This window comes from Anarhichas minor, unplaced genomic scaffold (assembly GCF_050575085.1).
Source record: "Anarhichas minor isolate MPS153535 unplaced genomic scaffold, ASM5057508v1 ptg000041l, whole genome shotgun sequence".
NCBI lineage: Eukaryota > Metazoa > Chordata > Actinopteri > Perciformes > Anarhichadidae > Anarhichas > Anarhichas minor.
Window position 1 is genome coordinate 2,419,303 of NW_027466487.1, and position 14,340 is coordinate 2,433,642.

General features: G+C 41.2%; 1 protein-coding gene across 1 annotated transcript; it reads left to right on the plus strand.

Moving 5' to 3' along the window:
• Positions 1–1,552: 1,552 nt before the first annotated feature.
• Positions 1,553–14,313, plus strand: jazf1b (JAZF zinc finger 1b). Its single transcript, XM_076108805.1, has 5 exons — positions 1,553–1,733; positions 9,702–9,774; positions 10,466–10,662; positions 11,708–11,877; positions 12,440–14,313. Exons 1-5 carry the CDS (start codon positions 1,619–1,621, stop codon positions 12,614–12,616), a joined length of 732 nt encoding a protein of 243 aa, XP_075964920.1. The 5' UTR covers positions 1,553–1,618; the 3' UTR covers positions 12,617–14,313.
• The last annotated feature ends 27 nt before the right edge of the window (positions 14,314–14,340 follow it).

Sequence of the window (14,340 nt, forward strand, 5' to 3'; positions counted from 1 at the left end):
ATCACAATGCATCTATTACCTCATCAATGATGACCCACTACAACAACTTTAAGTCACTGCACAAAGTCATTGGAGAAATTTAAAGTGAGTAATATTACTGTAATTTAGCATTTTCAAAATTGATTTCCTGGCAATTTGCAGTGGATCTGCGTTCCAATAACTAATATTCACTTTCTACATACCAGTGATATGTATTCTTACGTGTACATTGTGCAGACATTTGTTTTTGTCTTGCAAGTGATTGCATCACTCTACCTCTTCCACTGAAAACAGACGGGGGGAAAACAAAGCCCTGACAAGTTATTTAAGTGAAATTTGCACACACAAGCTAATTGTTTACTCTCTGTGAACTGCAAAATAGAAAATTGATTCCATACATGACTGAATCTATAATTGGCCACTTTGTTTTAGAAGTGTGAGCACTTAATATATCAAAATGGCAACATGTTCTTCTCTAGCTTGTCTCTATTTCAAACAACTAAATGAACTGAATGACCTTGTAGTACATGAAGTGATCTTGATGGTACTAAACCGATGTAGAAATAACATCAGACAGAAGCTTTAAGCAACTTGTATTGACAATATATATATTCGATACTGCTCTCTCTGAGTACGATATAGCATCATGCATGCAACAACACTCTTTTGGGATAGATATAGAAGACTTAAATTACTGAACACGAAGAACAAAACTGACTCATATCTAACATCTGACCAACACTGCCACCTTGTGGTCATCACATGTTCTTCAGCTACATGTTGCGCCAGTGTGTGATCCATGCCTGTTTCAGTAATGTTCATCACAAAAAAATAATCATTGATCATTACATAATATCAATAAAACCACTATTAGATCATTTAGTGTTGATATAAATGGTCAGAAATCCAGATTTAGATTTAGCATAAACACAAACACTAGAGTTTGTTCGCACTTTTAGAGAAGACACTGCATCCGGGGGGCAAATTGAAACGTTGGAAGGATCCAGCAGGTTATTTGATCTATTTTATTTTTTACCATGGATCATTACATAATATTATAGACTAGTTGTATAGTACATTTATTATTTTAACACATCCTCTAATTCAAGAGAGAATTACGTCCTGAGAGATCACTCAACATGTTTAAAAACTGTGCATCGTTATAACACAAACAATATTTTATATTTAGTGGAGAATATTAGACTAATGTAGTGATTTAGTTAGTAATCGCTCGGTTGATTCGTTGACTAATATTATTTAATTGATAAACTGATTAGATCAACCTGAAAATGAATTAACTTAATGTATCATATAAAAGTATTCTTTACAGCACTTCGTATTTGCTGATCACTGCTTTGCAATATAGTTGTATCAGTTCACAACTATTCGATCAAATATGTGTCTATCATTTTTCTTTAAAAACAATCAATGCTTTTCTAATGAAAACCAACCCGCCTTACTTCCGGTCTCTCTCTCCCTCCCTCCAGCTGGTTTGATGCAGAACGGAGAAGGCGCCGCACCGCCCCTGCCGCACCGCACCGCCCCTGCCGCTCCAGCTGTTCCCGCCGCTGTCCGCCTGCTGTCTCTCCGCTGCTCGCTGCTGCTGCTGCCTGCCCCCATTTCCAATGCAGCAACGACCATGACAGGCATCGCCGCTGCTTCTTTCTTCTCCAACGCTTGCAGGTTCGGGGGCTGCGGACTTCACTTCGACTCGCTGGCCGAGCTCATCGTGCACATCGAGGATAACCACATCGGTAAGAGCCCTTAAGTAATGAGCGCCGCAGCCAGCAATGGCCGAGGTTTGCAGCTAGCAGAAGTGGCTAAGTTAGCGAGCTAGCAAGTTACTTCCTGCGTCCTGACAACACTGTTGCTAGGTGTGGTGGGGCTGTTGGTGTTTATGTGTAGACATTACAGTTCCTGTTCACCACCTGCATGTCCGTATCACAGCGGTATCACTAGATCGCTGCAACACCAAGCGAGCCGCACTGAAACTCCGACAGGAAGGCAGTTTCTTAACGCTCCGTCGACTCGCTCGTGCAACATTATTGCAGTGCAAGGCCCGCGCGCAGAGCTGCCTCGGAAGCGTCGTGAGTTAACTTGCACTCTGCATTTAAGCCAATGAAGATACACTGATTACCTTTTAGCTTGTTTCAATCCGCCTGACAGCTTAGTGCAGTTTGACTACTTGCTGGAAGTAAGGTTGCACTCTTAAACCAAGTTACTGTCTTCTTAGCCTATCTTTGCAAATATTGTTATTATTATATGTCAGTTATTATATATCTGACAGGGTAGTTTTTAGAGCTGCACAACACATATCTGCACATATCATATTTTAAAATCAAACTTTGGTATTTGTGTGATATTGACTTACTGCTGTTTTATTATAAGTATCATTAAACATTTTTCTCATTAGCTTTGTCTACCATTACGAATAGACATAATTATCCGTATATCCCATATTAGTTTCAACCTTATGTCAGATGTCATCGGTTAAAATATGTATGTATGATATTGGGAAAATATCACATACTGTATTGATTTCTGAAAAGAAAATATCTTGGACTCAGTTGTCCTCATGTGGTTTTAAAGGATATGTGCCACTCCAAATCTGAAAAAGTAAAAAGTACCTTTAAAGACCCCCCCCCCCCCCCCCCTCCCCTCCCCCCGACTTCTCATCAAGTCCCACTACAGTCAACAAATCAACAGCGCCACCTCTAGTTCATGTGGTGCAAAACAATAACAAGAACTCAATGTGTGTGTGTGTGGAGATGAGGAAGTCAAGCTATGAAATCATTTATTGGCCTCAGCTGAAGCATCACTAACTTCTGTGTATGAAGTGATGCAATATTAACCGTATAGAATAAAGTTACGTATTAGATATGTGAAATGCATTTATTAGAACCAGTTTATGTACTTAAAAAGGCTAAGACACCTCTTTGTACGGGTGAAAAGTTATGTATCTATTTACTGTTGTAATATGTAAAAATAAAGGTATTGAGTTTATATGAGAACTTAACTTTAGGTTTTTTAATTTAATTCCTAGATGGTTGTGCATTTAGTGCCGCAGGCCAATTTATTTACAGCCTCTATGCACTTTATTATGAAATACATTTAAAAAAATCAAAGCAACAAATCACTATATATAGAAATGTGTTTTATTTAATTGATTTGTTGTCTCATTTGGTCCGCCATAACAGAAGTACATAAAAGTGTATTAACAAAATGTTAGGAACAAATTAATTTAGTTTGATCTTACATACATTTTATGTTATATTATATATTATGAACATTATTTTCTGTGTGCTGCGGTAAAGCTTTTATAAACTAAGCTACAAAGTGAATTCCACACCTCGTAGTTTCACACTCTTTTAGTTCCTACATCTGTTTCCCAATCTAATATTTTAGACTCTTATTATTGAAGCTGACAAGGCCCAGCTGTCTCTGTTGTTGTTGTTTGTTGCTTGACTGGCTTTAATACCCCCTGCCCTACGATAGTGCGCTGTGCATGTGTCCGAGGTGTTAGCCTTAGAAAAAATGCTTCCAAATGACTTATTGGGGAATAATGAGGCAATTAGTTTTGCTCAGAGTGGAAAAACTTTGCTGCCCCCCCCCCCTCCTTTGTCCGCTGGCTTGTGCCCACTCTGAGAAGTGCGAAATCTTGCGCGTTGTGCCAAGTGCCTGTGAAGCATAATTACAGAGGGAGTGCTTGATTTGGCCTGTCTTCCTCCTCATCTGGTGGCCTGCTGCTTAAAGCACATTCTCCTTTATAATTAGGCGCCTGGAAAACAAGCAGGCATTCTTGTCCCCGTTTCCTTCAGCCGGCCTGCTGGTCATGTCTGTGAACAAGAGGTGGCGCTGCTCTGCTATTGATTGAGGGGGCTTTCTCGTGATGCCTGGTCTGTAATGTAAACGTTTATGGTGGATATTATGCCAAAACGTACTTCCTGGACTCATTTAACAACGCACTGTATTGTGTCATACAGTAAACAGCCCAAAGGGCCAAGCTTCAGTAAATAACAACATGTTAAAAAAGAAAAAATGAGCGAGATATTTAATTGGTAATTTAAGGAATACTTCTTATACTAATGTATGTATATAATCCATCCAAAGTGGTTTTCTACTGTACTTTTTATTACAGTTACTTTGAAACATAAGAAGCCTCAACACCTCGCTGCTCGTAGCTGATGATGTACAGATTGAAAGCTCCGTGTTAATAGACTATGCAAATTAAAGTGTTGTGCTTTTCCTGAAAAAAAACATTAATTAGAATCTCGTAAAACAAATGAACTAAAATGAAATATTGAATAATTATCCATCCCACGTCAATTATGATAAAACAAACTCAAAATAGATCTGCTATTGCTCGTCCACCAACCTGACAGCAGATTCAAGTTGATGGTATGAGCACTGGGTGGTCCACTTAGACCTTTGTGAACAAATTGAGCTAACTTTAAGAGAGCAGGTTGCTAATGAGCCCCAGAAAACACCAGTACGACCAGAGGGAAGATTTTAACACTGGGCCTAAGTCATGTTATTAAGCTTGAAAGATATCCTCAATGGTCTGGTGTTCTCGTGGGTCATGAAAAACCTGCACGCACCAAGCCAGTGAAGTGTTTACCTTGTCACTGAGCGACCAGGCCCCTGCAGACCAGAAGCAAATAGCAACCGTGTTATTTAGACCTGAGAGCGTGTGTGCTGCTGGGGCCTGGCGTACACTGATGGCCTCAAGTGTCCGGGCTTGGTAACAATGAGTCTGTTTGTTGCCAATTCTCGCTGGAGGCTCATTTAGCAGATTTTGGTATGCACCCCCAAAATCTGTGCGGAAGTAATAAATTTAGGAAGCAGTAACTAGTTCCCTGATCTGTGCACCTGGTGGGCCTAATTACATTTCCCCATCCCCCGACACCATTGCTCCTGTTCCTGTGCGGTGACTGCGACACGGGGGGCTCCTGTGCTCGATGAAGCCTTCTCCATAGTGAGGATGTACCGCCTCTATCACACAACATGGGCGTGTGGTGCGATGCACTGAAATGTGTTACTTGTCGCTTCAGATTAATTAAATGCTTCAATAGATCACGTTAAACACAAGATATTGTCAAATGATGCAGATATGAGGATTCCTCCTTGACTACAGCTACACTAATTAGACTGTAAAAGCTAAATTGAACCCAAAACTTTTGGCAAATTACTTTATCTCGTGTATCCCTGAAATTCTCAAACCTTTGTAAATAAGCGGGGTCTGATTATATCCATCCTATTATGCATTTAAGCCAAAGTGTTTGTGTCACTTGGCTTTTCCAGCTTTCAAAAAACGCAGGTTTGGGAACACCTGCAATTAAACATGAAATTCCAAGTTGACAAATGCTGGATATGAGTCTAAAAACACTGACATTTGTGTTGGAAAATGCATATTAGAGTTGAAATGATTAGTCGGTTATTTGATCGACAGAAATCTGCAACTATTTGGATATAATGGATTCAGCGCTTCTGTTAATTTTACAGCTCTTCCGTTGTAATTATTTGCTGCTTTGCTCCGTTTTACATTATTGCGCAATGAATATCTTTGGGTTCTGCACTTTCGGTCCGATAAAACAAGCAATTGAAGTCGTCTTGATCTCTGAGAAGCTAAAACGTTTTGGACATTTCGCACACACGATAAATCAAGAATGTAATTGCCAGATTAATCGGAAATTTAAATAATCATTAGTTGCAGCCCTAATGCATAACACAAATCCATTAATGTCTGCAATGAGCAGCGATACGTGTGTGTTATCATGTTTGTACAAATGTGTCTTTGTAGAGATGTGTGTATGACTTAGTGCGTATGTATACGTCTAAGTTGCTGTCTATGCTAAACATATTGATAATAGATCATTTTAACCTCCCCATGTTTTTTTCAGTATCCCGCGTAGGCAGCTTACACATGGAGCTTGACTCCGTTTCATTTCCTCCTCAGAGGTCACATCGGAATTAATTACCTGTGCCACCACTCCTGGTAATGTCCCCCGCTGCTCACAGCCGCCATAAACATGTCACCATAATGCTCACCACTCTGCTCTACCCCACAGTGCATTTGGCCATGAGGGTGGATGGGAGAGCCAGACACTGGTGGAAATGAGAGAGGGCGCTGTGCGTCTGGTGTGTGTGTGTGTGTGTGTGTGAGAGAGGTGAGAGAGAGAGGGTCGTGGAGGGCGTTATGAGAGGGCAGCAGGCGTCACTTCCCCCGAAGCCTTAGGAAGGTTTGTTGTATGATCGTCCCCTGGTTTCCTGTTGCGGGCCGTCATAGGGGCTCTAATGAGAACATGTTATTGCATCATGTTTTCTGCACTCGTACACTGCAACAACTCACTCAGTCACTATACGCTCCCATACACAGTAGTTTCACTTAATGTTTTTTGATTACTTAAAGGTTTTTTTTCTGATCCGCAGCAAATCGGCAACTTTCTTAAAGTCTTTTCAGATTTTTCTCTTCACATTGCCAAGAATGAACTCTTGTGGAAAAATGGTTTAAACTAGTAGACATCTTTAAAAAAATCTTAGAATATATCAGTGAAAATCTAAAATTGAAGAGCCTCATGAGACATTAATTATACATATGTTTTAGATCTGTTCTTCTCTACTTCTCTCTTCTTTATCCCACACCTGACTTCTTCTCACACACATAAACGATCACTGAGGCACTGATTGTTTGCCTTTGGAATTAGTGGTGGTGAATAAATGCCCTATTTTGTTTCCCAGAAGGCTTCTAATAGTCGCCCACCAGAGTGGACCACCTGTGTAGTTTGATTAGAGGGGTTCTCATCTCTACTTGAGGCGCCGTCGTCCTTCTCCTTGACTGCTGGTGGGCCCCCAAAAGAACAGCAGAGGCTATGGGGGAACTGGCCCCTGCAGGCCTCCCTCGCCCCGGTCCCCACCTGAGGTGTGCGTGATTTACAGTGTGTGGGAACAGATTGATCCACTGCTGTTTGAGCGGACCGTGAGCAGGCTGCCATTCCACTCCTTGAGTCTCATTAGGGATCTTAGGAGGGATTTCTTGTGCACTCACGCACACGCATACCGACACACGGCGCTCAGACTAGTCTCTGCACTGCCTCTGGCTTTTGGCAGGGGAATAGTGCCGTTATGAATGTCTCTTTGCTACTCTGTGTTTCCATGACTTTGGCTGCAGAGTAGAGAGAGGTGTGCTGTCCTTCTCATTGGGGATAAATCCACTTAATGAAACACTTGCTTACGACTGAGGCCTTGAGAGAACCCTCCTGAGCCGTAGGGCGCTGAGGTTCAAGCTGTTCTTAGAGCCTACCTGCCAGTATCATAAAACTGTTTCATCGTCAACCGAGCGGTTTGGTCGTAACCACTGAGTGGATGATGCCATGCGTCTTTCATCGCCCATGTCTACTTTTCAGTAAGACGGACATTGGTTTGTGGACTTAGATTCCTGCTAGACCTCTAAAATGTAAGCTTCCTCATTTATACTTAAATGTGGTTTGGGTTGAGTTCCACTGGTCAATGTCAACTTTCACCTTGTTTGTGACAGAATTAAGCCAGTAGTTTGCACTGTTGCAATAGAGAGTGGAGTCTGCGCTGTGTGTTTCCTTTTATAGATGATTGTGTGCATGTGTGTGTCTACTTTAAATTTATACAGCACGTTGGCATTCTTACAAACGGTTTTATCTTTTGTCTGCGTACATAGACGTCTCATTATAGCTTCTAGAGTGTTTATGATTAGCTCCACCCAAAGAGAAGTTCAATTCACATAAAAACAGTTTGGAGAGCTCAGTTTGAGTGATGACCAGGCAAGAAATGAACAATCACAGTGACTATTTGGTAAAATATTAGAACTAAAAGTAAGAATGCACAAAACATCAACAAATATCTCATTTCTAATTCACGTCTGTCCATCCATGAACATTCTCCAATTTTGGTGCCAGTCGCTGACTTGATACAGTCTAAAAGTTTCCTGTTTTATTTATGTAAATGTGTGATTAAATCATAAGTACACAAGACTCAATATGACCTTGCATTTAATGCAAATTTCCAATACTTGAGTTATTTATAATTGATACAGAGAGAAATAGATAATCATCTACTGGTGAAATCCCATATCAGAGAGCACCACCAAAGTCTAATCAGCTCTTCTTCGGCACAAGGTCTTTGTGTGTGTCCACGAGACATTTCATTGAAATCTGGTTTAGGTGTTTTGCAAACAAAAAGGAGGAAAAGCGTAACACTGAGGAAGTAATAATTGAGTATGACTCAGGGTTTTATTACAGCCTTAATAAGGTGTTGCTTATCCCTTTAACCAAGACAACTTTAATTGCACTATTTTCTCATGTTTTCTATCATTGCCATAGGCATTTTAAAATCATATCCACTATAGGACTGGCGTGTTTTTTTTTGCTTGCTGAATATACAGATTGTTTTAAAGCTGTAGTCACAGTAGTCCTTGTGCCTTACAAAAGCATCATCTGAAAGTTTCATGTTACAAATAGCCTTAGGTGTAAGTGTTGCGTATAAATGAGCTTGTGGATGGAAACAAGCACTCGATTTAACCACATGGGGTAGCAGTCTTTCACAGCTCTGTCAGAGGCAGACAGGGAGGCTCAGCTGGTAAGTGGTAGACACTGTTGTTTTATGGGGCATCTCTCTTCTCCCACATGGACGGCAGTGGGAAGAGCGTTTGAAGTCAGACCCGCTTCACCTCAGGGTGTGGAGATTGGCTATTGTTGTACATTTAGCACTGCTGAGCAAGATGAACGTCTGGAGCACAGCATGGCAAAACGCAGTATGTGTCAAGTGTGGTCATGTATGAGCAATGTGGCGTCGGCAGAGCAGCCTTTCAAAGAGTGCCATGGAAATTCAAAAGACAAGGCGCTTGAGATGAGCCTAATTATGCAGTAAAGATCAGAAAGTGCGATTAATTCAACTAATAGAAAAAAGTGTACGTACAGTAGATCTAGAGGAAATAAGTCAAGAAACCAGCATCGGCTTGGAAACTGTGGCTCTTCTCCAGCAATACTTAACTAACCAGTGACTGCAGTCTAGACAGTGGTGCATGACATCACGTTGAAACTAATTGTACTGCACATTGATTGCACAATATCCTGAATTTTCATTATTTTCTAGAAATAGTTTTTTTTTTATTAGCCTTTATTTGTCGAGTCAGCTGAGTATGCATGCTCTTTCACAACCTCGCTCCTTACATTCATACCTGGGACTCACCCAGTTCAGCTGAAGGCTGGTACTAAGTGCACTGACTGATGTAGGTTTTTGTTTAAGGTAGCACAGAGAGCAAAAGCTCAGTCCCATCGCACGTTTCTCATTTTCAACAACAATGAGAAGATGCAACAGAAGTTCAGTAGTACTGAAAAGTTCAATTTTTGCAGATAGCGATGTAAGAGGTTTTGGAAATGTTTCACTCAAATCCATGGTGGAGTCTTGCTTCTGTCTATTTTCTGTAAACATTAAAACTCAAATCTGGATTGTAATTGGACCCTTTTTAAAAATCATTCGAGTCAATTTAATGTACCCCATCCCTGCACCTTTCATCTGTGCCTGGGCAAGGTAGTACACCCAGTGAAGCAAAGACTGCAGCGCCATATACGGAGAAAAACAGAAAGCTACAACATAAAAAAACAAACAAAAATCAAGCACACTGCTTGTCTCAATATTTCCTTATATGACTAGATGTATCCACTCTCTCTATCTCTCTCTTGCCTACTCAGACACAGACCCCCGGCTTCTGGAGAAGCAGGAGCAGCAGCAGCCGACATATGTTGCCCTCAGCTACATCAACAGGTAAAGAAATGTATGAACTACAATCGAGAAAGAAAACGGCTAGATTTCCACTTATTCGTGCAGTAACTCAAATATAAGTACATCTACTTTATGGCTCTGACATAGTTTTACATGGATGCTATTAGTCTTTGGCCCTGTAAAGGTTTATCTACATCAGTATTACTACTGTGTCCTATGAGGTCCTACCAGTATTTTCAAATGTCATCTGGTGGATTGCTTAGATGAATTGCTTCAGTATTTGGAAGCTGTTTTTTTTTTTTTTTATTGCTCGAGGTTCATCCCAGTCTTCTTTGATATGGTGCTTTAGTAGTTGTTTTAAAAGCCTTATGCAACAATCCAGTGTACGAGAAGGTCTGCCGCTGTCTCCATGCCTTCACAAACACATCTTGATGTGGTTATCACTTAATTTGTTAATTCCACTTTCTTTAACAATGTCGATGTTAACATTTCATTTTTATGATACGCATTTACCAAAGACTTTACTATCCATCATAAACCCGTGTGTAAGGTTTTTTTTGATGGGAATAGAGCCAATTATATGGTTTTTTTTTCCAAACATAGTAGCAAACCTTCAATATCTGAACTTTGCAAACATCAGGCAGTCATCACAGTCACAGCTCATTGGATGAGATGACCTTTTTCCTGAGAAAGATTGCAAACCCTGATTGTCTTATATCCCACAATGCCCCAGGTTCATGACAGATGCTGCGCGGCGAGAACATGAGACTCTGAAGAAGAAGGTGCAGCCCAAGTTGTCTCTGTCTCTGACAGGCAGTCTGTCCCGCAGCAGTGTTTCCACTCCGCCTCGCCACACCAGTGGAAACCTCACCCCTCCAGTCACCCCACCCATCACCCCTTCCTCTTCCTTCCGCAGCAGTACGCCTACAGGTACATAACCATCGTTAACACACTCGGCTCTCCACTTAGATGTCCAGAATGTAGTGACTGCTACGTGTTATGCATTGTGTATTAAGCAAGCAGCAGAGCAGAGTGGTGTAGCAGTTAAGGAGACTGGCATTCAACCAGGACGTCCGTTTTCAAGACACCGTGAAGGCAAGCATGCACCCTGCTGAAGTAAATCTAAATCAGCTTAGACAGTGCTCCCACCCACCCACATTATGCAGCAGGGCAATGAGGCGAAGAGTGACTGTTCTCTTCAGCTCCACGTTTATAATTATATGCTTCAATATAAATTCTCAGTTGCGATGACTAACTACAACTGAAATGATATGATTGGGTGTTGCTTGTGTGATGTTTTACTGTGAAATTATTGGTTGAAACTCGGTGTTTTTCATTACTTGGTGGATGAACTCAGCAGCTATGACTCCAATGCAGGCTGAAAGTTTGGTACTGTATAAATTAATTATCCTGTAAATAATAGCATCAGCATGAGAGCTTAGGAGATATGATTTTAATAACACTCACATTCAAGCTACACAGAGGGGCAGCTTTCATAGTCCAGCTAATTAGTCACATCCAAAAAACAATACATAACAGAAACATGTTTTAGTTCTTTCCCTTCTAATGTTTTCCCATGTACTCATGTACTTGTTTTGTAAAGAATGCAGGCTTTAATGATCTGTCTTGTTTTTAACTCTTGTGGTTATTTAGCTTCTTTTAGGCATAACATCTTTAATTCATTGATAAAACTATTTCTGACCGCAAGAGCTCAATCAAATGCATACATTCTTTCCCACGAAAACTTTGTAGTTCTGTAACACATGACGGAGAGATCACGGGAACACTGCCCCGAAGCACATGTTGAGAACGGCCCAGTCTGAAGTCTCAAAGGCCAGGATGTCATCGTCACAGATTAGTCATGAAACATGTACAAATCAAAACATTTCTTTGTGTGTTTAGTATGATCGCATGCCCGGGTCGTGATGCCCTGAGTCAATTACTGTTTGACTTTCTGTCCTTTAACCTCCCACAGGTAGTGAATGTGATGAGGAGGAGGTAGACTTTGAGGAGTCTGACAGTGATGAGTCGTGGACCACAGAGAGCGCCATCAGCTCCGAGTCCATCCTCAGTTCTATGTGCATGAACGGAGGAGACGAGAAGCCTTTCGCTTGCCCCGTGCCAGGCTGTAAAAAGAGATACAAGGTAGGTTTCACTCAGCATCTCCTCACATGACAGATGAAACATAAGGTAGCGATGTGAAATATTTTCACCGTCACCAGAGAGAGATATTTGCATTGCATTGTGTGAGATATGAGGATTTTATCTGCTCGTGTAAAATCAAAATGGATTCCCTGCTGTTGACGATGGAAAATCAGTTCTTGGTTGAGCGCTGCAACATGTCAAAATAGATGCATACATCTAGTCCACTTCAGTGATGTGGAGTTTTACGGGGTTTTCCATTCACATCTGGTGTGTGCGGTTGGGATAAATTATGTGCAGCTTGAGAAAATTGCATCGCTGACGTGAATGACAGGGTTATAGGCGATAATTTAGTCTGAGGCAGCAGGCAGCATTAGGCATCTGTTTAGGCGCAGAACAAGACATTTTATTTCCTCTCTCTGTAGTCTACTGTCAGCGAGCAGCCACTGTTATTATACAGAATGTGCACGATCTAACTGTGGGAAGCCCCGTTGTACATGATGAGCTATCAGTGTAGTTAAAGTTTTAGTCATGGTTGAGTTTTGTGTTCTTTGCTTCATTACAGAATGTGAACGGGATCAAGTATCATGCCAAGAACGGCCACCGAACCCAGATTAGGGTGCGCAAACCCTTCAAGTGCCGGTGTGGGAAGAGCTACAAAACGTCTCAGGGTCTCCGCCACCACACCATCAACTTTCACCCACCCATCTCTACTGACATCATCCGCAAGATGCAGCAGTAGAGACCGAGTGAGCGACCAGCACTCTCCCTCAGGCCACATCCCCAACCATCTGAACACCACCATCACCAGCATTGGCTTTTTCTCATTCCACCCCCTTCAACACCCCCCCCCCCCTTCTCTCTCTCCTATCGTACTTTGCTCTGACACTATGTTTTGATTGCATGGTATAAATGTGTTATTATTCATCCTTAACTTTTATTCGGAATGTTGAATTTTTATGTAGTTCACAGTTTTGTATTTTGCACATTTAAGCTATCATTTATCTATTTGACTCTTTTTTTTTTTTTTTTTGACATATTGTACTCGTTGATGATGAGGGCTTGTTGTGGTCTAAAGAACGGCCACACCACGTCACGAGTAGCCTTGCATGTACAGTGAGCTGCTGATAAGGCGGTGTGACGTCAGAGGAAACAGGAAAGATTTGGGTGTTTTCTCTTCTAGAGAAAGCAGGCACCGTTACATTGCCTCTGTCTCATTTGAACCTGATGTGACAGAGGCAATGAAATGAAAACAATCAGAATGTGTGTGATGTAACATGTTTCATTCTCTTATCAGATTTAGTGTTAATAATCAGTTGTTCCAACTTTTCCGTTCATATCACACGTTCCAAACCTCTGTTTTTACTGCAAACACTTGTGTGTGAGCGCCAAAGGCTGATCTCAGGTGACGTTTGCAAGCATTTCAGCATCACAATCCTGCCCAAGTGGTCTGATAGTATTTCTGCTGTCCAGTGGGATCATGGGAACGGACTGTGTGTCGTCGTTGCCTGATGTTACCGTTCACGTTCCTGAAGAGTTACGCAGTTTTCCTTGCTGTTTTTACAGTAAAGGATTGAAGCACTTTTTATAACAAGTTGCCAACAAATTAGCATTTTTTTGCCAATATCTCGTTTCTGGTGTATGTACAGTAGCTACCGAAACGAGGCAAAAGGCCTTCAGAGCAGACGTTTGCAAGGTCTACATTGCTCCAAGGGATGATGTATACCAAACCTCCAGTGTTTCCAGTATTGTGAGATTTCTGTATGTACAGTAGTTGCCTTGAATTGTAAACCATTCCAATCAGTACAGATCTTTGTATGGCTTTATTTTGACCGTTCAGACAAATTCAGCTGAATGCAGACATTACACAGACAGCTCAGGCCAAACTGTTCGCTGTTCACCGACTACCGGTCTTATGAAACGATGCGATTGTGTTCGTCACGGATAGAGTCAAGTTTGGGCCGCAGCTAGCCATGTATTTAGCACATTTATGTTGGGCTGTGAGAGGAAAAACATGCAGTTTCTATTGTGTGCCATACAAATATTAAGTCAATATAAAGTCAGTTGAGGGTATGTAGAGGGCCATTTAATCCTTGAAGTAATGAACCGCAGATCATTAACTGCAACAAGATTGTGGATTTATCAACTTTGAGCCATTGGCTAACATCTTCATTGCATGGACGTCAGTGTTAATGAGCTACGGTCCATTTGAGAATGGTGACAGTATTGTACTGCCAGTATGGAGGAAAGTCTTTGATATAGTGTACAGTGAATGTATTGTTACGTGTTAAAGTGCATTAAATTATATTTTCATATTGTGTATGAAAAGGCAACACCAGAGGTTGTTGGGAGAAATAATGGTGATGTGCTGTATTTCTTCAAAAAGCTGCTTCATGTAAACTTTTGTTACATTTAGAATAAAGATTCCTCTGATGTGTGCCTAAAGATTTCTGTGTCATTAACTGT